Below are 25,483 nucleotides of genomic sequence, written 5' to 3'. Positions count from 1 at the left end.
TGACTGCACATTGACTGTATTTAATTGCATTTTCAAGACCCTATGAGATGAAAAATGATACATGTATCTTTCATGTCCACAAAATCAATGAAACATATTTGTTTCAGATTCAAACAAAGAAAAAACCACCTAAGTGTGATTATATAAAAAAAAAAATGAAAGTTTGAATGTTTGATATCTATAATTAATCATCAATGTGTTTGAATGTACTTCTATCACTATTATTTTAGAGGATTTACTTTAGCAAAATGCTTAATATTTATACAATTGTCTTCTATCACTATTATTATAGTGGATTTACTTTAGCAACTATGGAACAACAATAATAACAAAAAAAAAGTTGATGACTGCATGAACCATCAAGATTTAAACTGTCGACAAGATAGTGAAAGCTTCTGAAGCCATTTAACATCAGAAATGGCAGAAACTGTACAATTAAATAGAAATTTGGTATCAGCTGTTCAATGAAAAACTCACCTTTGGCTGCTGACTAGGCTTCCAAAATTTTCTAATATGAACATTTGCAAGCAATAAGATCAAATGCTCTCTCTGGTTTGCAACATTGTCTTCCTGTAGTTTGTATAAAACCGTATATATTTATAAAACATCGCATGGAAATTCAATTGGAATAATTTAGTAACTAAGTACTCACCTTTTTTTTTTTTTCATCTTGAGAGAAAGTGGAAAAAAGGGGCTTTTATTTTTTTATGGGGGGGAGGAGGATAAGACTACCCAAATAAATAGATAAAGTCACAGTTCCAAGTTGTTACCTGAAAGCCAAACATCAGTCCAAGCCAATCCAAAATGTCTGCATCTGTATTTTTCTTGTAGTCCTTAGGCCATGGAAGACCCCTGATATTACGAAGAGAATATATAGCACCTTGTATCTGCAGAGAGATATTAGTGAGAAAGTAGAGCACCCGTGAATACAGAAATGTTTGAAGTTGAAGTTCATGCCTCAGGAAATTGCATTATCGCCTGATTTGCACCATTAGGATCAAGAGGAAGAATATTGTATGGGACAAACATCTTTTTCGTCTGCACAACTTCGTCTTGAGTCTCTAAAATCTACCACAATAGAAATGGCAAACAATCATATGTGTAACGTAGCAGATAATAGGAATCTTACAAATATACAAATACTGATGGAGAAAAAAAGATCAGAAAAAATGGAATGACAACAAGAGAATAGAATCCTGGGGATATAGAAAGTAACATCTAGGAGCTACAGAAAATAACCTCAGTACCTCACAATTAAGTTCCACGGCTGGAGTCATGTTAACAGCCTTCAAAACCTCAAAAATAATATTCGCAGTCTGATATGCCTTGCTAATGGATTCACTGACAGAAGAGGCATACTATTAATCATATAACAGATAGAGAACCAATCAGATGGTAAACTATGTAGAAACCTACCGGTCGGCTTTTTCACCAGCATTTTGTAATTCTTGGATATATTTTTTGTAGTAATGCTGATAAAAGCTTTGCATCTCGCGAGCATCACTTTTTACTCGGCCCTCCAAAGTTAACTCATTTTCCTAACCAATATGGAACGAATTAGAATTAACATGTAGGCCATCATTGACACCACACCATCAAATCAATGTAGATACAACAATGCATTCTATATTGACATACCAGAAAGATTCATAATGATGTCATCCTTAAACCATGACAGAAATAATTATTAATTAGATATTAGACCTCTTCAAGACTTCAACACAGAAAGAAACTGCTGTTTGTAAACAATGCAGAATTCAGAAATTAGCAAGGACCCTGACCCAAGTTCAGCTTTCAACAGCATATCTTTTAGTGGGTTAATAATAGTTCCATACTTTATTTATGAGAAGAGCCAAAAGCACAACATAGTATACCAAGAATTTTCTCAAATCGGCATCCATGACAATATACAAAGTCCATTTCCCCAAAAAGCAAACTAATGCAGAACATGCATATCTAGAACAAACAGATTATAGTGAAGACAAACACATTAGCACTTACTTTTTCCAGGCGTTGGAGAAGTGCAGTTTTGAATTGGCGAACACCTCGACCGCTTGAACTAGGGTCCAACTGGTGAGCTTTCTCAAAGGCATAAAATCGGCCTACAACAAAATAATAACAGACAAAGATGCACATTTTCATTAAATAATAATAATAATAATAATAATAATAATAATAATAATAATAATAATAATAATAATAATAAATAACTAAAAAATAAGTAAGCCATGAATTTAGAAAATGCTATTAGCATATATGGAAGTTTATCACTTTGATATGAGTTGTAAATCAAGATTAGTTATTACTATATGATCAAATTGTAATAACCTTTTTTCTTATTCTAGTAAATTTTCATATTCTTCGCTTTCTGCATATTCTCTCTTTTTGCTTTCTGATCACCGCGATTCTAAACAACAAATGCAATCAACTTACAGAGATAAGCAACCCTGGGATTGTACTCTTCAACTTCATTGGCAACACGTAGGATCGGAGCAATCTCAACAAGAGAGGAAGGCAGAACCTCGCTGTCAAATATGCCGAGACCGATGATCCCGGCCGTGTGCGACCTCAAGATCCGCTGCATCTACACACTCAATAAAAAACTATAGCATGATCCGGCAAGTTATTAGAGAACCATGAAGCAGCTGCACCAATAGTTAAAAAAAAAAAGTAAATTGAGGTTCCAGAAGTGCAGTGCAGAGACGACATTAACATTTAAAAGGAGAATGCAAAGAAAATGAAAATGGCGTTGCAACTTGGAAGCCAAAAAAAAAATTTAATGCTTCTTACAGATGAGAGCTCAGAAGTCAGAAACCTTTGGCATAGCGCACAGAGAGAGTGGAAGCTGAATTTACAACTATAAGGCCAAAGCGAAGGGGGGAAACGGAAAGAAAGAAAACCACCAAAATCAAAAGAATACAAACTTGATGGTTGACTTCGACTAACTTCAGTCGTCGTCCGAAGAAGAAGAGAGTGTGCACTGTGCAATGCAATTATTTATTTATTTATTTATTTATTTACTTGGACTAACTTGTTTTACGTGATTGTGTTTTTTTTTTTTTCTTTGGCTTCGGATGATTTATTTTTTTGGCCATGGGCTTTGGATGAATTTTGAAGTCTGTTTTCCGCTTTGCCTTTTTTATGGGCTTTCCGCTTTGCTTTTGAATCCCAATGCTTCATGGGCTCCTTTATGCTTTCACCAACTTTTTGTTACTGTCCAAAAACGACCCCAAACACGTTAAATGTTGAGAAAAAAAAGTTTAATCATGTAATGATTAATTTTAATATATTGTAAAAGTTGTTAGCTCGCTAGTTCGCTTAAACAAATGTCGGGGGTTCGAATCCCGCTTTATACATGCAGCAAGTCATTAGCCAGCGACAAACCCTTAAATGGAACTCAGTACTGCGGCAGATTAGTCCTTGGCCTGCCGAGTTGAGGGATACCGTAGAAAACAAAAAAAAATATTGTAAAAAGTTGTACACAATAATTTATTAAATTTATTTATTTAAATAATTTTTAAAATAATAAATTAAAAAGAAAAATTTTTAACTTTGTGATAAACTGATAATACACGATTGACTTTCACACTAATAGTATATGAAAAATAAGTACTGTTATAATTACTTTAAAAAAAAATCATTGTTATGGTACTCTCTACTCTCATCGCTAAAGATGTTTTCCTCTCTTTATCTTACTTATTTTACCTACCACAAAATGTTTAAATTTGTTAGTGGCATTTTACAATAATTAAGAATGAATCAAGCAAAAAAGAGACAATACGGAGGATTAATAATTTTTTGTCATAAAAAGTAAATACATGTTTTTATGTAAAAATTAAATGTTATAAATGCAAGTATCACAAAGGTATATCTATACTACTTAATTATTTATATTTGTCCAAAATATATTGAAATCATATGAATATAAAAAACATAACCCCAGTAAATGTTCGCCAACAGAGAGAATTTATCCTGGAAACTACTGATGACTTGGTTCAAGGTAAGTAACTACCGGACTATACTTACATAAATAAATACACAAGAACTCATAATACGTATTTATAAAGTGGTCAAAACTCAAGTGCAGTTAATTTTATTGATAACTGACGTTAGATTACAATTTAGTCAAACTTGTCAAATTATTTAATTATTTTCAACTATTAACTTCATATAAAATTAACCGCACCTGAAGTTTTCACAAAAAAAAAAGTTTTCAAAGGTAAATAAAATTAACCCCTGTTGGCTGTTGCCATAATATACAAAGCGAAATTTAGAATTGGATATTTACGTTCCGAATCATAACGTTGATTTGTATGAGAAAATGATGAGGACCAAATACGCTTAATTTATAGGACATTATTCTGTATTAATTTGGGACCCATGCCATGCTATGCTGCTAAGATTAAACTCTAATAGCATATACAATTGGTAAGATTTTGTAATTTACAGATTCCCCCATCGGGAGCAAAATTTAAACCCCAAACTCCTCCTTCCCCCACCCCCACCACAAAAAGAAATAACAGGACCTAAAATTAAGGGTTCCCAATGGTAGGAGCCCTGATATTCCTTGAAATCACATTTACAAATCATTGGAGGGTTCCTAAAGACTAAGTTTCTTCTATTAATAGCTTTCATGTTATTTCTATTTTCAATTCCTTTAACCATAATTTTGGACTTGTGTTATATATATTTATATTAATTGCTCCATTTCAATAAATCAACTTGTGAAGAAGTGCAATTAGAAACAAGGTCATCATCACCCGATTGGTAGTTAAAGTGCAAGCAGAAGATATATAGTGGGAACCAACTAAATGAACTGTGCCAGTTCGCTCGTCCCTCACTTTAATGGTTGAAGAACCTGTCATGCAACAAAAATGATATTATTACATGTAAGAAGTCAATTTTGAATTGAAATTGAAATCCTGTAATTTTATTACCAATTCTAACCCAAACCTAAATGACTTGCAAACAAATAATGCGACCTAACTTTCTTTTTCAAAAAACCAAAAAATGATACTCACAGTTGTACTCGGTCCATCCAATAACTTGACTTTCAAGGTTGTAAAAGACAAGTTTATTTGAAAGCACCAAATCTGCAATAAATAAATGAAAAATATTGTTGAAATTCAGACAATTACTAAGCATAATAGTGATAAATCTTGTTACTAATCATCAAGTGAAGCTTTCCTCTCCTTGGGAGGAGTTTGAGAGTAGTCTTAAGCAGAACTGCCCCTCTGTTTAAGCAGTTCCTGGCCTTTGTTTTCTTTCTTGTTTTTTGTTTAGCTTATTTAAGTCACCAAAAATAATAGCGATAAATCATAAAGTTGGCATGGGTAAAGGTTTTTAAGAAAAATACCACCCAGTAAAGTCATATTCTTGTTATCTCTGGACTGAGTCCCACTATTTTGCCAACCAATGCACCAGAAGTTATCCTGCAGACAGGCTATGTTAGTATTTAACTTATATACGTATTATACATAACGATTAAGAGGCACTACATGTGGTGCTTTGCACGCTTTCAGATGGAATGAAATTGGAAAATAAGAGGAAAGAAGATTGATGCAAGTCGCACTTTTTGCAAGTGTCCATGTTGTTATTGATATAGTTGCTCATTTTTAAAAGAATACTAAGATATCTCTTACTACATTACATTTTAATAAGTTGTTTTTATTTCATAAGCATATCTAATTTCTTTCCCTCCTCATCTATGCTAGTAAATTTTTTCAAATTAATGTTGTATTGGAAGTGCAGTCTCAAACAGAAAGCTTATGCCACACTTGAGAAGTAAATGACAAAGATAAAGCATGAGTGGCTCAAATGACAGAATAAGCCAACAATAGGTCCCAAAACAAGGGTCAACAGCCCTTTGATAGCCATAACAACAAAGATGTAATGGGATTTGTTGTGTACTTACAGAAGCAAATAGATAATCATGTGGATAAACCTTCAAGGAGAGTCCATTTTCAAAATAGAAAGTGACAAGTGGAAATCCATCATCAACACTGCAACATCGAAACAAATAGCAGTTACAAAACTGAATGGAGAAATACTAGAAGTCATTTGGTACACTAAGGGACGTGAATAGTTATTGAAGCACCCCAACGATACATACTAAATGATTCCAGAAAAGTAAACTGATAAAAACATATTGCAGTCCAGTCATGCCATGCTCAACTGCCATGTCAGAAAGAACTCTATAGAAGTGACCTCAAAAACACCAAATTCCATGGTGCATTGTTAACATTTCTAATGCTAATCATCAAATAACATTTTCAAAACCACTCCCACTATAGGCATTTCCTTTCAAATCTAGCCACAAAACAAAGGATTTTCATAGTGCCTATGTTGGTGGAACACCATATATAAGCAGAACATGAATGCATAAACATTTCATTTTCAGATGTGTACTCAAGAAAGAGAAAATTATGATAAAACCCCGTCAAAGCATTAATACTGTAGAAGGATGAGTCAATGCACATTAATGCGTCATACCTTCCAGTGTACTGAAAGCATGTATACTCGTCATGGAGAGTCTGGACTTTTAAGTCAGGTTGTTGAGTAATTATCTATCCAAAGAAAGCAATTCAAACTAAAATACACAAAGTTGTAACATAAAGTTTCTTAAAACAATGAAACTCTTATATACCTTAGACACTAGTGGCTCATAAATTGCTTCAGGTAGATAGGCCAAGGTTGTGCCACTGTCAATTATTGTCCCTTTTCTGTCCCCTTGTTGAGATGCATCTGTTGATAGACTAAGAAAAGTATGGCCAACTTGAACCCCCGTCATATTGACACTGTAATGAGGCCTAATTTTTTTTTCCCATGTCAGATATCTCAAAGTATGGATTTTTGAAAAGGAAATATCATAAACAGAAGAATAAAGACTTGGTATCCAAGTATGCAAAACATTTCATATGTTAAAACACAAAATTATCCCAAATGAGCAATTTATAACCCCAAACAAAGTATATTTGAGAAGTGACATACTGGTCTGGTAATAATCGAGTCACGTTCACTTTAGGCTGCACAACATGACCAATAGCAAAAATACCACCTCCATTTACTCCATTTAAACAATGAGCAAACATCTTTTTCACTTTGCCAGAAGAAGCAAGTTGTGAAATTAATGAAGAATTGGCTTTTCCAAATCCAAGTATTCCATCAAGTGCTTCTTCATTTGATGAGCTTAGATCTCCAGACTGTCTAGCACCACACCTGAAAAAATCAAACTCTCATGTTAAATTGGAAGGAAGGAAAAATAAAAAACAGAGGACATATGTAAGTATATCAAGTTAATTTATCATACACAAAAAAAAAATAATTAGCAAAGCATCACGACATGATTGCCTCCAAAAAAACATAAACTTATTCAATACCGGTGAAAAAGGTTTATCTTGGAGTGTGCCCAAAGTCTCCAAAGTCCAAACAACTAAACCAAAAAGCCACTATGTTTGGTAAAACTGATAAATTTCACTGATGGAAGAGTTTAAATTTAAGCAGTGAAATGGTATTAACAGAAACTGTTAACACTTAATATAACAAACAATGATTAAAAAAAATATAAATTACTGTCATATGATGATTTGAATAAGACAAAGCGGCTGCTTATAAATCTAAAAACAACCATATGACCTCCACATATGCATAATAACATACATTACTTCCATGAGAAAACTCACCCAAATATAACACTTCCATTAGCTGAAGCCGTTTCAAGGTCTCCAGACACTTGATCATATAACAGAACATCCTTCACGAAGTAACCTGCAGTGGAGCTGCCATCACCATATATCTCCAGATATGGACATGACACGTTAGCAGTGCATCCAGACAGAAGACCCCCATTTACCTCTTTGCAAAACTCTTGATCACAAGGAACTAGTTTACCAGAGGAGGATTCGTTGATGTCGTAGAGTGTAAGGTCCATCTTTAATACCCAAAAAGAAATTCAAATGCAAATAAGAACAGTGTTGAGGCTGTACATGGTTCAGGCATACATGCAGATTACAAGGCTGTAGGCTTATCGTAAAATGCTAGTTTTCACAATGAGAAAGGCTTCATGCATATACACTTTATAGAATATTCTTACACTATTTATATCCTGAAAATACATGTTTTCCCAAACTTATTCAAAGATAATTATCGTACAAAATTGAAATGGAGGAAAGAGAGGGCATACGCCAAGGTTACTTCTGCTGGGACATTCTTTGCACTGTATACAATTAACCCACATAATATCACTCCCAGTATCAACCTGCAAATAATAGTCCTTTGAAGGAGTCCCAATCCCAATTTTGGCATAATAAAGCCTACATAACAAAACAAAAAAGGCAAACACAATCCACCAAGAATAATTAAAATTCCACGAGGCGAAATCCAGATATAATTATACAAAGCAAACGGAAAAAAACACACTCCACAAAGAGCAACTAGAAATCGGATGCATTGATTGTATGCCACATTTGCTTTGTAGCCCACCTTAGTTCTCTCAAAATCAACAACTCTCTCACAGTTTCTAACCACCACAAAAGCCTACGCACCAAGCAATCAACGAATAATAATAGCAAGAGCAACGACACACCGCAAAAGAAATTATTAGGTGCTCATATAGCACCAAACAAGATAGTACTATGACAATATGTAAACTGATGTTCCAGCTTCATGAAGTGGGAGGACCAACCACTAACTACCAGCATCCGAGTCCTATTTCAAGGAACCACCGAAACCAGATTAATCCGGCTCGACACAACTAAGGTCTCATAAAGGAAGTAAGAGTCTCCTAACGAGAATTCCATTCCCAAGACTCTAAACACTTAATAAGTAATTAAGATTTAACAGCATTATCTTACTTAGAGCGATCCATGAATATTTTAAAGTTAGCACCTAATAATTTCTTTCTATAACACAAAATAACTCATCGAAAATCTATACTAAATAACAGCCTCAAATAAATCCAAAAAAAAAAAAATCAAATTCACCAATAACGATCAATAAAACAACCAAATTGGGAAATTGAGAATAAGGAATGGGCGGTACCCGACGGCATCAGGGCGGCCGGAGCCGCCCAACGGAAGGTCAACGCCGGCAAGGAGGGAGAGCTGGCGGCGGTAGTCATGAGCCTTGAGGTCGGAGAGGGAACGTTGCTGGCCGGCGTACTTATACTTAACGCTGAAGACGCCGCCGTGGGTGGCAACAACAGCTGAAATCGAAAACACCATCATCAACAACAACAACAACATCACCACACTCGTCATCATTGAAATTCTTGTCGTTGTTACAGTGGAAAATTTTCAGAATTCAGTAGTTAGATTTTTCTTCTGTATGCGTAATGATTATGTTTTGGTAAGTGTGGCGAGTCTTCTGCGTGTGTAGCTTGAAATTTCTGATTCTGGAGTTCACCTTATTGGTGGAACTGAAACGAGTATATTACAAAAAAAGAAAATGTTTTAATTGTTGACAAAAATATATTCAAAAGTGAAATGGATAAAAAATATTTTTAAAATGTGATAAAAATATTTGGAGCCTTGGAGTTGGAGGTGAAGTAGACATAAAGAAAAACTTCATGGCATGATATTTTTGTTTTATTTTAATATTTTTAAAAATAATTTTGTCATTTAAACTTTTTTATATCAACCACTAAATGTTTAGGAAGATTTTTTTTTTTTCTGGGGTAGTTGAAATTCTACGATAATCTTCCTAATTGAATACTACTATCATCATAAGTTCGTAACATTAAAATTATGTGATTAAATAAAATATTATTAATTAAACAGGATTATAAAAAAATTATAGTTAAATAGAGTAATAAAATAATGAATTATCACCATTAAATCTGTAACTCCTTATTTTATCATTGTATCAACTATCAACTCCTTTATTTTAGAGAAACTCAATCCTATACTGAAGTTATAGTATTTTAGGATGAATTTAACAAAATATTTTGAAACATTTTACGTAATTGTAATCGAAATTGGGTAGGAGATAATCCAAATTTTTAGGATGAATTTAACTGAACTAATATTTGAAACATTTTAGGTAATTGTAATCGTATCTGAGTAAGAGAGAATCCGATTTGATCGAGTGTGACAACGTGACAACACAAACGTGATGCTTTTTGTAAAAGCAAGCGCCAACCCACTAAGATTTATATGCATCTGTTTATCCATGAAATGGAAACACCAGAAGCACTTTATTTTTCTTTTCCGGTACATTAACATTGTTCTTCTCTTAAAAGGGCACCTATGATCAAGGCTCAGAGAATTGGAAATGAGCGAATTAAGACAACAATTTAAAGAATTAATCGAACTTAAATAAGGCAATACCGTAATGTCATTATTTTAGGTATTTTGTACTGCCAGTGTAATCTTTCTCCATTGCAATTTGCAAGGGACAAAGTGATCGAAAAAAACAAAAATCGAGCTGATTTTTTTTCCCACAACATATTACACATAAATGAAGAATTGATCATAAATGTTTTACAAACTGCATTGATCCAACCACCCTTAAGAGGCTTTGTATAACTCATCTGATGACCGAAAAATTATGACAAAGAAAAGGCTTCTTTACGAAAAAAACAAAATTTTCTTAATACCACCCTTCACCAAAAAATTTTACCAATTCGGCAAATTGGCGACCCTAATACATTCCCCATCTATGTGACAGGCAACAAATATTACATAACTCATTTTCATTGAATGGGCACATTCCACCAAAAGAATGGCCCCCAAAAGCACCAAAACCAATAGATTTGACATGACCTGGAGAAAGTGTCAACTCCCACGGTTGTTTGAAAGCAACATCCTTCCCAGTCAACGGGGAACAAAAGCTCCGGCCGCTTCAAAACTGCAAATTCTTTGAGGCCCAAAGCCTAATTTGCGACCAGAGCTAGCAAACGCCTCAAATAAATAGGCAACCCCTGTGATCCTACTAAAGAATGGGTCGAAAACTGAAAACCTGAGAGATAACCCCAAAAGAGAAAGGAACAACACTATTAATGTACATTCAGATGCTTAAGAGGCTGTTGCAGCTGATAACTTCTCCAATTTTTCCTTCTCAATCTCTGCTCTTCTCTGCTCAGCATGTTGGGCAACGCCGTTGGCGAGAGCTTGATAATTGAACTCGAGTGTGCGGGTAAGGTTCTCGAACCTGGAGGGGTCTGATGATTGTATAGCTACAAGAGTTATATGAGGGCATGTCAGACAACAGCAAAAATAAATGATGTTGTATATAACAAATGTAACCAATTTCAAGATTACCTTTGACTGTATCCACAAATAAAACAAAAGGATCCACCTCATCAATTGGGGACTGTAACTCTTCATCATCACTATAGTCGTCATCAGAATCATCATCATCCTCATCATTGGGTCGGAATGACTTTGCCTATGGGCAACAGACATAAAGGAAAAAGATAAAATATATATATATATATATATATAAAAACAAAACAAAACACCGTCCAGAAAACTATAAATTTGAATGGTCAGGCCCTATTTTTGAAAAGTAGACCTGTTAAGACAATACAACTGGTCAACTGGAACTTGCCATATTATGTTGGTGGAATTGATAAATCTAGTATTCTATATTAGATTCAAATTTTACATATGCATGCAAATGTTATTTAGGTATAACCTCACCTGCTCAGCCAACTTTCTAAGGGTCATACTGTCAGCTTCATCCCCATCCTCAGCATCAACTCCCATTTCCTTGTCAGAACCATTGACATCCTCATCTTCGTCATCTGTTTGAAAACCATCCATATCATCATCATCTTCAGCTTCTTCCTCTTTTATAGCTTCTGTATGAGTTAGACTGAATGTTAGGCACACCACAGATTACACAAATGTTATATGGCCAAGAAAAACAGAGAAATCAACTGCCCTTAATGAATACAAGATTGTAACATCTCGTCAACAGAAGGGCAAACATAGATACCTGCAACTTGTTCCTTGTAGGCAACTAGAAGTTCAAGAGTGGCTCGGAACACTCTGCCTAAAGCCTCGCCAGGCAATTGATCAGCTGGGAGTGCCAGTAAAGATGTAAGACCAAGACAGCAAACTTTCTTCTCATGTTCCCTGCATAAAGATTATCAATTTATGACAAGTAAGACCTTCAAATTATCACAGAAAACAGCTTCTCCTGTTTGTTTGAAACAGCTAAGTAAAGCTAGAATAAGGGCTAAAGAATGGGTAAGAAAAGAACAAACCTTTTGAAATTAGTGCGTACACCACTCTTCTTGACTTGTTGCAACAAATGAAACCAGAGAGTGAAGACTTCAGTTGCAACACCTAACTTTTGCAATATGCTGAGGGTAAGTGCTGCATTGTAGTAAAGAGCATCTGCAATCTGGAAAAACTAGCTCTTAGAGGGAATTATTATATCTTTAGCCCCGGACAATCTTACATAAGCTTGAAAAAATTATACTAGATTAACTGAATCTGTGGTCAATCAAAAATACATCTAGGTTGGAATTTTAAAATATATCGGAAAAGTAAAAACCATAATTATTCTGCCAAGCAAAGTAATGCCGAAAGTCAAGAATAAGTTTTTTTAACTTTTAGTAAGAGAAAAATGGGCCCAGAAAATCTAGCTACGGTAACAGAAGCTAATTTTATCGGCAACCCCTTACCACTTGTATGAGAAGACATTTCAAATACGATTTCTCGGTTCGATGCAAACGTTCAACTGTGATTCGAAGATATGGCTCAACCCAATGATCCACCTGTCCTCTGCAGTTCTGGAAGACAACTTCAATAAGTTTTGGAGCTGGCACAATATCATTGTCCTCCATATTTTTGTCTGCCATGATCTGCAACATGAAATATGAATCGTGACAACATTAGTAAGAGCAAAAATAATAACCACCATTTTGAACAACCAAATTTCACCATAGAAGGTGATAACTCGAGCAATAATGAGAAAATAACTTACAGATGAAATCATATTCCACAGACTCTGTTGATAGTCAGGTTCTTTACAAGTAAGGAAATGAGCAGTTCCTCTTGAAATATAGTTGTCCAAAGGAACCAAAATATCTGCAAATGTTTAGAGGTTAATATGTATCTAGAAGTTATGGAAAACAATGAAAAATTATCTAACAAGGCAACCTATATGCACAAAAACCCCCTTCTCCCAAAAAATGAGCACATAATTTGAACCTACACCAAATGTACTTGGACCAGTACAGGCACAGGGTTAATGTACCAATTGAAAGTTATATAATGTAAAAACTCATCTCATTTAAGCAGAAAAAAGCTTATGTTATGGTTTTAGCTATTTTCTTTATCAAATGATGATGACCTAATTTTCTAATCAGATAATAAGAATATTTATCTTCTTCATGGAGGATCTCCTGCCTCCCATCTTCTTGTATCATCTATCTTTTCTTGATTATACCTCTTTTATCAAAGGGGAAAAAAACGAATTTATCTTCAGGTTTAGTGGGATACACCAACTATCTCCAGCTTTTAGTACACCATTAAAGCAATAAGTAATCCACATATTATCAAAAATATGCGCATGAAAGTGAGTGGATAGCTAATGAAGTGCTAACATACTTGGAAAGAAGTCGATTGCCCAATCTGCAAGTGCTTCCATCATCAATGGCCAAAGACTCCACATATCCAATGATATTGTTGGAGAGAAGAAGGTCATATACGATACAATCTCCAAAACTTCCTCAAAAACCTCTGCAGGCATGGACAGATGACAATGGATACAAGCATGAACATTCAAGCAAAGTAAGTTTGATTTGTAAACTATAAACAGTGTGCAAATTAAACAAGCATGTTTGTAACTTCACCTTTTAATTGGAACTCATTACATATATAATCTAAAACGATGAATATCCTAAATTCTCAGTAAAGACCATAAGACCCATTGGGGCGGAAGGGGAACATAGCATAAAATTTACATCAAAATTCAACAGTAAGATAGAAAATTGTATCAAATGAGGGGGCATGTACCTTGACCATCAGTTGTTAACATTCTACGCATTATGGGAAGCAAAGTTGGCTCAATTTGAACAAAAAGGTGAGGAAGCCTGCTCACTGACTCGAGGATTGTGCTTATGGCACGCAAACAGCCAACAGCAGCTAGAGCACCTGGATCGTCGGCTTCTTCATCCGCTTCTGCAGAATTCATGCACTTCCAAAATGCAGCTGCCTGTTGAAAAAAGATAAAAAAATAAAAGACACAATTGTTATTCAACATAAAATTCCTAGCTATCTAAATCAAGTAAATGTTTATAGAAGCAGCCCAGTGCACAAGCATTCCGCGATAACGCAGGGTCCGGGAACAGCCGCACCCAATGGGTGTAATGTAGACAACCTAACCTGATAATTACATCAGTGGCTGTTTCCACGGCTTGAACCTGTGACCTCAGAGACAACTCAAACCGTTGCTCCAAGGCTCCCCTTCAAGTAAATGTTTATAGAATCAACTGAAAAAAAAAAATTACCAAATTTTGGCACAGCCCAAGAGCATATGGTGCCATTTCTTCCCCAAATTTGTCCACAATTGTCTCCAAAGTAAATACAAGGTCCTCATTCTCAACCTCATCCATCAGTTTGAAAAATTCTGTAAAAAATTCAATTCAGCCCTGCCTGTTCAGTAAGACAAATTAATATTGAAGATAAAATTTCTAGACAGGTACCATCAAGGAGCTGAGGAAGAATAGGACGGATTTCATTCAAATCTGCAACAACACAGAAAAAACATTAAGAATAAATAATATCAACCACATAGAGAGAAGTACTGAAACCAAAAAGGAAAAAAAAGGTACCACCTTTGCAAGCTTCGATGAAAGACCGCAAAGCAAATACTGAATCAACTCGAACAGGAAGTTCAGAATCTCGGATTTTGGATACAACACAGTGCAATGCTTTTCGGAAATTGTTCTGATCTGAGAAATTAATATGGGCATACTGTCCTGCAACCCATGCAGCCTGTTTTCCAATGCAAAATAGAGTGCACCAAAAATTATTAAGAATTGAGAAATTAAAATTTCATGATCATTATCTTTAACCCAAATTCAAATTAGCTTACACAAAATCAAACTAAAATATGGAACTGCAAACAAATAATTTGTTTAACTTATAGTAAAGCCAACAGGAAGAAAATTGAAATTTCAAAAGATTATGTAATAGGTAATTCCACTATTTCCCTGCATTTATGTTCTGTACTTGAATGGACCCCACATTTTGCATACTCCCAACTTGTAGAGCATTGCAAGGTATAACTCATAGCAGGAGAGAACAATATTTTTGGGATGAACATCGTCAATATATAAACTTTCATCGTTTTAAGCTCATTTTCTGAATTTTGGATAATTTTAGTGGTTCGCTATTGAACCAAATAGTACCACCTTCCTCCCCCATAAGAGGCAGTCTTAATCATTCATTCATACCCTAATTTTCCATTCATGACTTACAAATTTCCTCTATTTTATTTTAAGACGTTCTTATTGCTTCTAAACAAAGGAGTAAAAGAAAGAAAGGGAGGTGTAAGATAATAGGACAGTATACCTTGGCCCTAAGGTGCCCTTGAGTACTGTCAAACTCAGGGAAAACATGTTGAACTAACATACGCTCAAGTTCAGATTTGTATGGTTCAGTTTGCTTCAATTTGTCACAGAGTGCCCCAATGGCAAGAAGGGCACCATCTTTTTGTCTATATGGCTTGTATTCTACAGGAGCTTCATCATACCTACCAGAATAAGAACATAAATATTGCAACCAACTGTAATCTTTAATTTACTAACAATAAATCAGACATTTACCTTCTGAAAATCTCCACAATGAACTGAATGAACTTATGAAGATTTTCTTTCCCACGTTTTCTCACTAACTCACTCACAAAATCCATGGACGCAGTCCTCGGACTGTACAGATCTTCAATAATGTCTACAAGAGAAAGCCAAGACATAAGCAATCTCACTCCAATTACAAAATGTTAAAACATTGTTTACATGTTCAACCAATAATGGTACTTACCATAGCCTTTCCTCACATATTCATGTGGATCTTCATCCCAAAGCTTTTGATCATTATCATTAAAGCACATAAGAGGGAACACTATTTCAAAAAGGAGGATATCAAGCCTAGGCTGTAGCAGAGTATACATGTTGTTCCTTGAAATACTGCATACAATAAAGAATTGAGAAAGGGTAAATTCCAAATTATTGGGGCAAATTAACAATTTAACTACTTGTAAATTTTAAGGATTCATAACTTATCAAATAACAGAAAGATATTCCAGGGTCTAATTGGAAATTTGGTAATTACAAACAATATAGATGCACCATCAGATGTAAAATTCAACTATGTGCTTAAAAGTCATTCATAACTAACATCTGTAACAGACTAGCAACAAGAATAACTGTAAATTAAAGGATTAGTATTTATATTTTTTCTAGAAACTATGTTGGGAAAGCTGTGTATCTTCTACGATTTCCTAAAGCAAGGGGGGGAACAAAGGGGCACCATAATGAATGGAAGGAAGCTACGTAGTTCAGATATACAAAATTACAACAAAAACCATAAAATTACCTGTTGCTTAGATATTGAAGGATTAAGTTGATAACTCTGTCGGGTAAATAGCCACCAACGCGGATAACATTTAATAAATTTAAGTGACACTCCAAAATCTGTCCTGCAAAATGCTTTTGAAACATTTGTGCAAATGCTCTATTCTCCGGATTTTGAAGCTTCAGGTCTCCAAATCTGTAACAACGTAATAAAATATTCAACCTAACAACAATGCTCACAGCAACTTATCAATTAAAATTTGATGAATCAAACATACCGAGTGTAGAGCCTATTAAGGATGTGAACTGTCCATTTCTTGACCTTCCACCAACCCCATGATTTTCTAAGCTCAGGATCCGTAGGTTGGCCTTCCACTGGGACAGGTCTCTCCAATACATTTAAAAACAGTACCATCCAAGCATTGAATATATTTTGATCAAACAGTAACTTTGGAATCTCCAACTGCAAAATATATATATGACTACAATCTCAGAATTGCAATAGTAAATTACATAAACAAGCAGAAGAAAAACACCAAATAAAGTTCACAGAAAAAATTGAGATTGTGGCAAAGATTATCAAAACTAAACAAGCATTAACATAAAGTTGGCATTTTATTTGTTCATGTCATAAACTCAGCTCCATAATTGAGAACAGGAGGCTCTTATCTATGGCTATAATAAACCTTTCAGTTAAGAAATACATAAAAGAAAACTTACATATATCGATGACCAGAATATTTTACATATGAGTTTGATTAAATCTGCCACTTCAAGCGATGGATTGGCAATCTGGACAAGCTTATTAAATATATTGAGAAGGTGAGGAAATGTTTCTTCAACGATGCGATAAACTGGTGTCCTCTCCTCATCTGACTTAAACCTGAAAACAAAATCACATCATTTATAGAACCAGCATATTATAAGCAAAAACAATATGAAAAGGGAAAAGAAAATGAAATAAACGGAAATATAAACCTTCCAAGATTCTAATTAATACTCATCAAGATTTTAAAAGATAAAATGAAATAATCATAAGATATGAAAGAGGAAGTTGGTAGTTCAATATAATTTTGCTTTTCAATTACAACATAAATAGGAACTCGTGGATCAGAAAGAAAAGGGCACGCCAAAAAAAATTGAATGATATAACAGCTACTTACTCATATTTCCTGGCAAGAATCCGCAGCACAAATAAGGCACCATAGACTTGTTGATCCTGTAGATTGTGCTTCACCCAGTCGAGAAGATGGGGCCACTGCTCAGGATAATCAGAATGTATAATTGTTTTCAAGCACTCACCAAGTTGCACCCTACAAATAAAAGTAGACAAAGCATGGAAACAACTATGTTATGATTATCTTCCAGCAAGTTACGATACATGTGGCATCAACCAAATTGAATCAAAATAAAGATAATGTTGGTATCAAACACGAACCAGCCACAAAATAGTACCTCAATAGAGGAGGAACCTGAGTCACAAACACAAGGACGTGATCCCTCACCAAATCTTTGTCACTTTGCAATATCTTCTCTGGGGCATCTAATCCAAACAAGAAATGGTGTGCAATCAGCAATCAAACAAAGGATCCACTGTCTAACTACTATTCTAGAAGCAATATAAAGGCATACCAGATTCAAGAGGGGACCAATTCTTCGCAATAAAGTTCTTGAAATGAATGCTAGCAACTTGACGTACACCCATATCACAGTTGTTGTCAACAATGATTTGCAACAACCTCACCAGATGCTGAGGCGCAAACTGGAACTGTAGAAGACATATATAATATAACTTAGAAAACTCATTTAAGTTGAATACTATTAGATTCAATTACCATCCACACCAAAATATTCACAAGCTATAATAAGTGAGATTGACACCTCAACCAACCATAAAGCTGAATTATCCTTTTCTTTTCACTGTGCCCATTATTCCTAAACACTTCACTCCAATGGAATATTTATCAAATTAAAATTCGCAAGCTATGCTGCAACACAAAATTGACACCACTACCAACATCCAACGACAAAATCAAATTTCATTTCAAAATCTAGTTACTTTGCAAATAGCACAAGCTTACAAAGTCTAATTACTACCCAAATAGCCCAAGCAATTCAAACGTTCAACAACATGATCAATAAACACATACCCCATTCAATCCCAATCTCAATACCGATCAGCATCTAAATTTAACAATCAGAAATTGAATAAGCTCAAACCTGATCCAAACTCTGCTCAGCTGCTTTGCGTTCATTGGGATTCGGACTCAGAGCAGCTTGGAGCACAACAGCGAGACTAGGAAGATCCATATCAACCACCTCGATCAAATAAACTCCGATCAGAGCTGCCAAACTTCAAAATTTTCAGAACAGATAAGGAATCTAAACCCTAGGAAGCGCGTTCTCTAGGGTTTAGAGAGAACAACGACGAATCGAACAGAGAGTTTTTGCGAGCGTGCGTGCTATTTCTCTGTCTTCCTCCCTCTGTGTGTGTGCAGTTTCCGAAGTGTGAGAGAGAGAGAGAAGAGAGAGAGAGAGTTGGAGAGAGAGCGAAGACGAAGGTGGAGAAAGCTGGAGGCTATTTAAACAACTAGGGTTTACGCTTTTACGGGTTTTTAACCATTCTTCGATTCTTCGTCGTAGTTTAAAAATCACTATAATTCCCCATATACCCCACGCACACACTCTTCACTTCTCTGTCTAGCTGGTTGGTTATCTTCTCTGTTTGGATCAAGGAATACGTTAAAACCGTACGGTAATGGGGTTTTACGTTGGAATGAGATAAACGACGTCGTATAGGGCGTTGATGCAGGGGAGTAAGGTCAGTGGTGGTAACTTCTTTGTTTCTGTTAGTTTGGTAAGTACATTGGGCTTTTTCACTGTTTGGATGGAAGGTGCTGCTTTTATGGGTTTTGGCTGCCAACTTCACCTAATTCACGTACTGCAGCATCTACCGCTTCCCATTTTTTTATTCCCGATTCCTTTTTTACTTTCTCTCGTTGGGGTTTTTTTTTAATAGGGGAAATTCAGTCTGTTTCACACTTTCACGTGAAGTTTATAACTCATTTAATAACTCTTAACTATCAACTTCACGTGAAGTCGACTACATTTGAATTTTCACATTTTTCTTTTTTTTTCCCCTTCTCTTTTTTTCTTTTCTATCATATTAAGTGTCACTTTTAAGATGTAATTACTAATTAGAGTTTTGTTCCAAAACTAAAACGATATAATTATAGTTCAATTTGTGTTTTGAAAACATTCAACGAGTTTGGATAATAAGTGCCACATTTAGGATTATATTAGACTGGATATTAGGCATTATCAACTTAATGTATTTGGAGACAATTTTTTCATTTATTTATTTATTTTGACAAAGAGAGTAATTTGAACATAGTGATTTAATTATTAAAAATTAACATTGACATTTACTATTAGTAATTTAGACAGATATGGATCCTATATTAAAACTTAACGGCACTTTTTAGGTTAGTGCTTAGTGGTGTTATTTGATTGGAAAAGAAAAGATGAACTTCCTTAAATGTATAAATTGTACAACATATATAAGTAACAAAAGAGTGTGAAAGAGATAAATTAATAAAAATGCAGTTAAAGGAACAAAAGGATAACACAGCACTAGAATAATCTTGGACCAAGATTTTGTTTCATGACAAACTTGGTTAGGTCTGATAGGACCACTCCCATTGCTAAGGATAAATTAGAAAATGGCAATATAAATTTAATGCTTGATCGCAACGAGGAACAAATCAGGGAACAAGGATACTCAATCAAATACGGATACAACATTTACAACCATGCATTTTGTTCAAGTCAGTTTGCCGTAAATAATGCACTAAGAAGTTACCACTTACCAAGGTTCCACAGAAAGTAAAAGTACATGTCGTCATTGTGCATATCATCTAATTCAGGAGTAATCGTACAAGGATACGCTCTTATCATCCGATACACTAGCAAGGCGACCACCTCGTCCATCCGGTCTAAATGCTACTCCCCACACTTGATCTGTATGGTTGCTCATTGTCTGCACGGACGCCCTCATGGCAAGATCCCATAGTCTTACAGTTTTATCGCTCGAACCTGTGGCAATGGCAGCCCCGTCTGGGCTCACATCAACACACAATACCCAGCTTGCATGACCCGACATGTTGCCAACTAAAGCTTTCCCCTCAGCATCATACATGTGGACATTAGTGTCGTCTGAAGCTGTAAATAGTAGCCTTGGATCGTAAGGAGAATAAACAAGAGACCGTACTGGCATGTAGTGACCCTCAAGGTGGTGTAAAAATTTGCCACGCTGAACATCAAAGACAGAAATCGTGCCGTCCATTGAGCCACAAGCAAGCCGCTTGCCATCAGGGCTCCAAGCAACTGATAGGACGAACTTCTTACTGCCACTTTTGTCCGTCGGTTTGGATCCTTCTGGACGAGGAATGGATAAAGTAGCAACGAGTTCCCATGTGTTAGTGTCCCAAAGCTTGACCGACGCACTGCCTCCACCAGCAACTGCTAAAACAGCACCCTGAAGAAAAAGATTTTTTGCCAATTGAATAACTACTACATGTATAGTTAAAATGTACAAAATAATCTATTCACAACAAAATGGTCAATTTATTTACTGCTATCGCAAGGCTTCAGGGCAACAGAAATTTCTGTTATAGTGTGCGCATACGCTAAGCGACTAACAGATTCCATAAATGGGCACAAGTTAACAGCGGGTCCACAGAACAAAGTACTAATTTGAATAAATAACCACCAGAATTGAGATATAATAAGTTTCAATTGTGGGTGAAAGCTTCATGAATGAGTTCTTTTCAGTACAAAATTTCACATATACCTGAAAATTTTCAATCTCAATCTCAATTTTTAAGGTGTACCGGATCTCCATAAGTAAAGGAGAAAGATAAAAGAAACAACATACTAAAATGATAAATGCCAAGTATATGAACTCACAAAATTCAAAGTATAAGGTGATAAGGAAGAGCTAGAAAATATTTGCTTAGAACACTGAAGAATGTTTATATAGAATCAAACATTGAAATAATTAGAAAATAATTTTGAAATGATCAATACAATAACCTCGTATCTATGAATAGGATACTTGACTTAGGGAAGAAGATAAGGTAAAGAAAACAAAAAGTGAATTACATATTACATATGTAAAGGAAAGAAACACTACAAACTGACCTTTAATCAGAATAAAAGACAAATACAAAATTCTTGAAAAGGTAAACAAACAAGTATATTGTATAGTAACGTAGGTTTTAAGCATGAAAAAATTGCTAATGCAACTACACAAGAAACACAAAAGGGACAAAGGAAACTCAATCAGCGCATGTGCTTAATCTGTCAAACTATAACATGGCTTTCAAAATAACAAAAACTATGGTGACAATAAAATACTCACACCAGTGATAAACACCAAGGAAAAGGGAAAAGGACGAACCTAGTTATCCAATCCTCAGCCAAATCGAAAGAAAAAATAATGTTTTCAATAAGCATGGCTGACCATAAGTCCACTATCATGGTTTCTACTTGTTTTGGTCTTACTAAGACCATCCCCGAAAGAGACGTTAGACCAAGGCTACATGTGGGAAGCAAAAAAACTTCCTCCAGAAAGAAAAACGATGCATACATATATAAGAATGCAAATATTCCCTGTTTATTGTTTCAACAAATATGTTCAACATGCAGCAAGCAACCGGAATTCTGATTTAGCAGATAGGTATTCCCCTTTCAACAAAGAATATGTCTCTCATTAATCCAAAAAAATAAAAAAGTAAATGTAAATGTCGGAATAGATCATTCCCACAACAAAACTGCATGATCAAGCAAAGCTAGCTAACACAAATACAACCAGCCATTAAATTTGCATAATCATTGGCTATTGCATTTTCATAGTCACACCAGTCACTATATATAGCTCAACCAACATCTACAAGCTTCAACTTTTGAATAAACGATCAGAGCACAAGCACAAATCAACCAGAGACTATGTTTGGTTCAACCCCAATGCCGCTAGTTCTTCCCTATGCCAGTGTGTATTTGTACTGGCTTCCAATTTATCATGGTTTTCATCATATTATCCTATTAAACCTATCATTGTTTACATGCCTAATGGTTCACATGTTATTGCTCACAAAGGGGTGGTCAAATTTTCTTCTTCATTAATTATTCATGATGTTTTCTACCTACCACATTTTAATTTCCATTTCTAAAATTACACACAAACTTCACTGTGAACTTACCTTTTTTCATCAGGGTTATATATCTTAAGCAAGCTCTACATTTCACAAAATAAACTCCTTACAAACTTCACCTATCACACCTTCCAATTTGTGGCATTTTCGCACAACAACTTAATATTTTACCTAGACAGGTTCCTTTTATTTCCTCACACCATATAGAAACTTGATGTATATCATATTTCAAAGCAAAGAAAATTGCCATTTTCTCAACAGTTTTGAGTTATTGCATTTAGAAATATCGGTCCTTTCAAGCAAAACTCAATTCACAACATGTTAAAAATTTCATTGCCTTGATTGAAACACAAACTAATTCCAAAGTTAAAAGTATACCTTCGGATAATGGTCTAGAATTTGCCTTACATATCTCTTTTCTTCTAAAATATAATTCACCAACTTAGTTGCGTTGAGACTCTTATGTTTCAATCAAATCTCCCTCTTTATTTTTGGTCATATGCCATTATTCATGCAGTTTATTTAATAAATAAAGTACCTCCTTTAATTTTAAATTCCAAAACACCCTATGAAATTTTATTTAATAAAACTCTTTACGAAGAACTCAAATTTTTTGGGTTGATTTATGCTTATGCTCTGATATAAACGAATAGAAAAATGGAAAATAATAGCAACGTGAGAACAAACAATAAACCTTAGGGTCGAAGCGCATTTGCCAGACTTCAGAAGGAGGAGCCTCGAGAGTAGCAATTGTGGCATTGGAATCAACATCGAAGACCCTAACGAAGCTATCTAGCGAGGAGGAGGCCGCGATGGAGCCGAGGGGGTGAGCGGCAACTGAGGCTACACCGAGGCAGTGACCGGTGTTGGTGCGCTCAAGAACCAAATCGTCAGAGCGCCACATCCTAACAGTCTCGTCCAGAGAGCCGGTGAGGAGAAGCGGCGGTCTGGAGGCGGTTGACGGGAGCCACGTGGCAGCCCAAATGGAATCATCGTGGGCGTTCTCCACCGATTTGATCCCTGCCAGTTTCATCTTAGGGGAAAGCCAAAAGTGAATAAGTGTTGAGGAGAAGTGAGTTTTGTGAAGTGCAACTTCTCTTCTTCAACCTAGCTTACTTAGCTTAGCTCACTCTTGGAGTGATTTTGATTTCAACCCTCGTATACCTACGTATGTTTTTTTGAGACAATGGGTTTCACACTAATAGTGTTTTTTTTTTTTAATACACTAGCCCAATAAAAATAAAATAATTTATAAAAAAATGAGAAACCAAACCAAATCAGAAATATATACTATATAAATCTCATATATTATAAGCTCAAATATACATTTATTATAAAGAGTTTATTTGGGTGAGCTTTTAAGAAAAGATTTTTTTCGAGTTATTTTTTTTAAAAGATCTTACAAAAAGGTAAAAGTAATTTTATGTTTAGATATTTTATATAAAAAAATCTTTCATTTATCAATTATCTTTTGGTATAACAATATAAAAATATTTATTTATTTATTTATTATATGAAAAACATCTTTTTCTAATCTTTTTTCAATAAAAAAATATTTTTTTATTAAAATAATAGCGCTCATACAAATACAAATTATTATAACTTAAATACAAAATCACGTATTAACCATTTAAAAAACTTATCATCTTATTTAATATTATACATATTAATTATTTTCTAAATTATATATAAAAAACGGATTATAAAACTCTAAATGTACCGATTAATCAACTAGCTTTTGTAACAAAATATTGCACAAGTATAATTTCACAGATGAATTGAATAATTCAACACTTCTTTTATTTTTAAAAGGAAGATAATAAATTTGAAATCAATGAATAATTAAAAGATAAACACCAACAAGAATTTTCGAGTTTGTGCTTCATATTTTGTGCGACTACAGAGTTACACCTAAAATCTGGAAGAACATATATGCTAGTTTAAGATCAAACAACTTTCACCAATCCTTTATGATTCTATCTAACTGGAAATTTGTCTTTTCATTCCTCCCTTAAAGAGGTTCTTTGGCTGCTGTTCTTCTCCAATACAATGAGTGCTCTATAGTGTTATAAGAACTAGGGGTGTAAGTTATCGAACCGGACTGAATTTTACCGCAAAACTGAACCGAAATTTACAACAACCGAAAAGAAAACCGAAAAAATTGGTTTTTTTTTGTTTTTTGGAAATTAAACCGAACGGTTCGGTTCGGTTTTTGGTTGGCTCAGTAAAAACCAAACCGAACCGAAATATTGGTTCAAAAACTTTATTTTTACACATTTACCCTTTAATCTTGTTGTTTTGCTAGACATTTTTAATTATTTTTGTTTTATGTTTAATTAAATTGAATTTGTATTGGATTTGGATGTGATAAACTCTTGTTTTTCTAGTTTATTGAAGGTTTTAAATTTCATTTTATGGCATTTTAAATTTAGATAAGTAGGTGTAAAAAAACCAAAAAAACCGACCGAACCAAACCGCCGTTGGTTCGGTTCGGTTGCTCAAACTGCAGTCAACCGGACGGTTGGTCTCTTTGAAGAACCGATCAGGTCGGTTCGGTTGGTTTTCGGTTCAAAACCGAACCGAACCGAGCCGATTACACCCCTAATAAGAACAAGATTATTTTTTAGAATGACAAAATCTGTAACAAAGATAAAATTCATAAAACAACTCTCTTCTTAGCCTAAAATTATCACTTTACCCAAGTAGATATTATAGCATTATTTTGTATAAAATTTTATCA

The 25,483-nt window shown here is 34.7% G+C and overlaps 4 protein-coding genes across 6 annotated transcripts in view; all 4 read right to left on the bottom strand.

Annotated features, from left to right (window-relative positions):
- Window positions 1-2,988, bottom strand: part of LOC107486456 (callose synthase 3) — a 22,794-nt gene extending 19,806 nt beyond the window's left edge. Inside the window, exons 1-8 of one of the 3 annotated variants that reach the window (XM_052260203.1) lie at window positions 2,791-2,988; window positions 2,434-2,584; window positions 2,002-2,102; window positions 1,417-1,538; window positions 1,248-1,341; window positions 958-1,068; window positions 771-887; window positions 478-570 (exon numbers count right to left, since the gene is read on the bottom strand). In XM_052260203.1, the coding sequence (XP_052116163.1) occupies window positions 478-570; window positions 771-887; window positions 958-1,068; window positions 1,248-1,341; window positions 1,417-1,538; window positions 2,002-2,102; window positions 2,434-2,584 (789 nt within the window). In that variant the 5' untranslated portion in view covers window positions 2,791-2,988. The other 2 variants (XM_052260202.1, XM_052260204.1) reach the window with 2 other exon arrangements.
- A 1,539-nt stretch (window positions 2,989-4,527) lies between these two features.
- On the bottom strand, window positions 4,528-9,450 carry LOC107486458 (aspartic proteinase 36). Its single transcript, XM_016106998.3, has 10 exons — window positions 9,040-9,450; window positions 8,183-8,312; window positions 7,683-7,930; window positions 6,991-7,218; window positions 6,647-6,809; window positions 6,493-6,566; window positions 5,915-6,002; window positions 5,357-5,432; window positions 5,022-5,093; window positions 4,528-4,858 (listed from the first exon to the last, which is right to left on the bottom strand). Exons 1-10 carry the CDS (start codon window positions 9,258-9,260, stop codon window positions 4,710-4,712), a joined length of 1,449 nt encoding a protein of 482 aa, XP_015962484.1. The 5' UTR covers window positions 9,261-9,450; the 3' UTR covers window positions 4,528-4,709.
- An 840-nt stretch (window positions 9,451-10,290) lies between these two features.
- LOC107486459 (importin beta-like SAD2) lies at window positions 10,291-19,202 on the bottom strand. The gene is made up of 22 exons (XM_016107003.3): window positions 18,749-19,202; window positions 18,161-18,296; window positions 17,984-18,071; window positions 17,692-17,841; window positions 17,249-17,411; window positions 16,807-16,991; window positions 16,551-16,724; window positions 15,996-16,141; window positions 15,782-15,905; window positions 15,528-15,708; window positions 14,789-14,948; window positions 14,657-14,698; window positions 14,462-14,580; window positions 13,968-14,166; window positions 13,560-13,691; window positions 12,934-13,037; window positions 12,632-12,811; window positions 12,209-12,348; window positions 11,938-12,077; window positions 11,640-11,800; window positions 11,259-11,385; window positions 10,291-11,173 (listed from the first exon to the last, which is right to left on the bottom strand). Exons 1-22 carry the CDS (start codon window positions 18,836-18,838, stop codon window positions 11,013-11,015), a joined length of 3,102 nt encoding a protein of 1,033 aa, XP_015962489.1. The 5' UTR covers window positions 18,839-19,202; the 3' UTR covers window positions 10,291-11,012.
- An 887-nt stretch (window positions 19,203-20,089) lies between these two features.
- On the bottom strand, window positions 20,090-23,904 carry LOC107486460 (WD repeat-containing protein VIP3). The gene is made up of 2 exons (XM_016107004.3): window positions 23,438-23,904; window positions 20,090-21,065 (listed from the first exon to the last, which is right to left on the bottom strand). The coding sequence occupies exons 1-2, from the start codon at window positions 23,774-23,776 to the stop codon at window positions 20,451-20,453; spliced, it is 954 nt and encodes a 317-aa protein (XP_015962490.1). The 5' UTR covers window positions 23,777-23,904; the 3' UTR covers window positions 20,090-20,450.
- Window positions 23,905-25,483: the final 1,579 nt, after the last annotated feature.

The sequence above is a fragment of the Arachis duranensis genome, chromosome 4, assembly GCF_000817695.3.
Source record: "Arachis duranensis cultivar V14167 chromosome 4, aradu.V14167.gnm2.J7QH, whole genome shotgun sequence".
NCBI classification, from domain to species: Eukaryota; Viridiplantae; Streptophyta; class Magnoliopsida; order Fabales; family Fabaceae; genus Arachis; species Arachis duranensis.
This window is presented reverse-complemented; position numbering and strand designations above follow the sequence as displayed.

Excerpts from the sequence above, each read along its gene's own strand:
- LOC107486458 (XM_016106998.3), bottom strand. The coding sequence starts at position 9,260 with ATGATGACGAGTGTGGTGATGTTGTTGTTGTTGTTGATGATGGTGTTT. Across the intron at positions 8,313-9,039 it reads GGCCGCCCTGATGCCGTCGG|GCTTTATTATGCCAAAATTG; the intron begins GTACCGCCCATT and ends TTTGTTATGTAG. Across the intron at positions 7,219-7,682 it reads AATGGAAGTGTTATATTTGG|GTGTGGTGCTAGACAGTCTG; the intron begins GTGAGTTTTCTC and ends TGATTTTTTCAG.
- LOC107486459 (XM_016107003.3), bottom strand. The coding sequence starts at position 18,838 with ATGGATCTTCCTAGTCTCGCTGTTGTGCTCCAAGCTGCTCTGAGTCCG. Across the intron at positions 18,072-18,160 it reads TTGGTCCCCTCTTGAATCTG|ATGCCCCAGAGAAGATATTG; the intron begins GTATGCCTTTAT and ends TGTTTGGATTAG. Across the intron at positions 14,699-14,788 it reads TTTCATCGAAGCTTGCAAAG|ATTTGAATGAAATCCGTCCT; the intron begins GTGGTACCTTTT and ends GTGTTGTTGCAG.
- LOC107486460 (XM_016107004.3), bottom strand. The coding sequence starts at position 23,776 with ATGAAACTGGCAGGGATCAAATCGGTGGAGAACGCCCACGATGATTCC. Across the intron at positions 21,066-23,437 it reads AAATGCGCTTCGACCCTAAG|GGTGCTGTTTTAGCAGTTGC; the intron begins GTTTATTGTTTG and ends CTTTTTCTTCAG.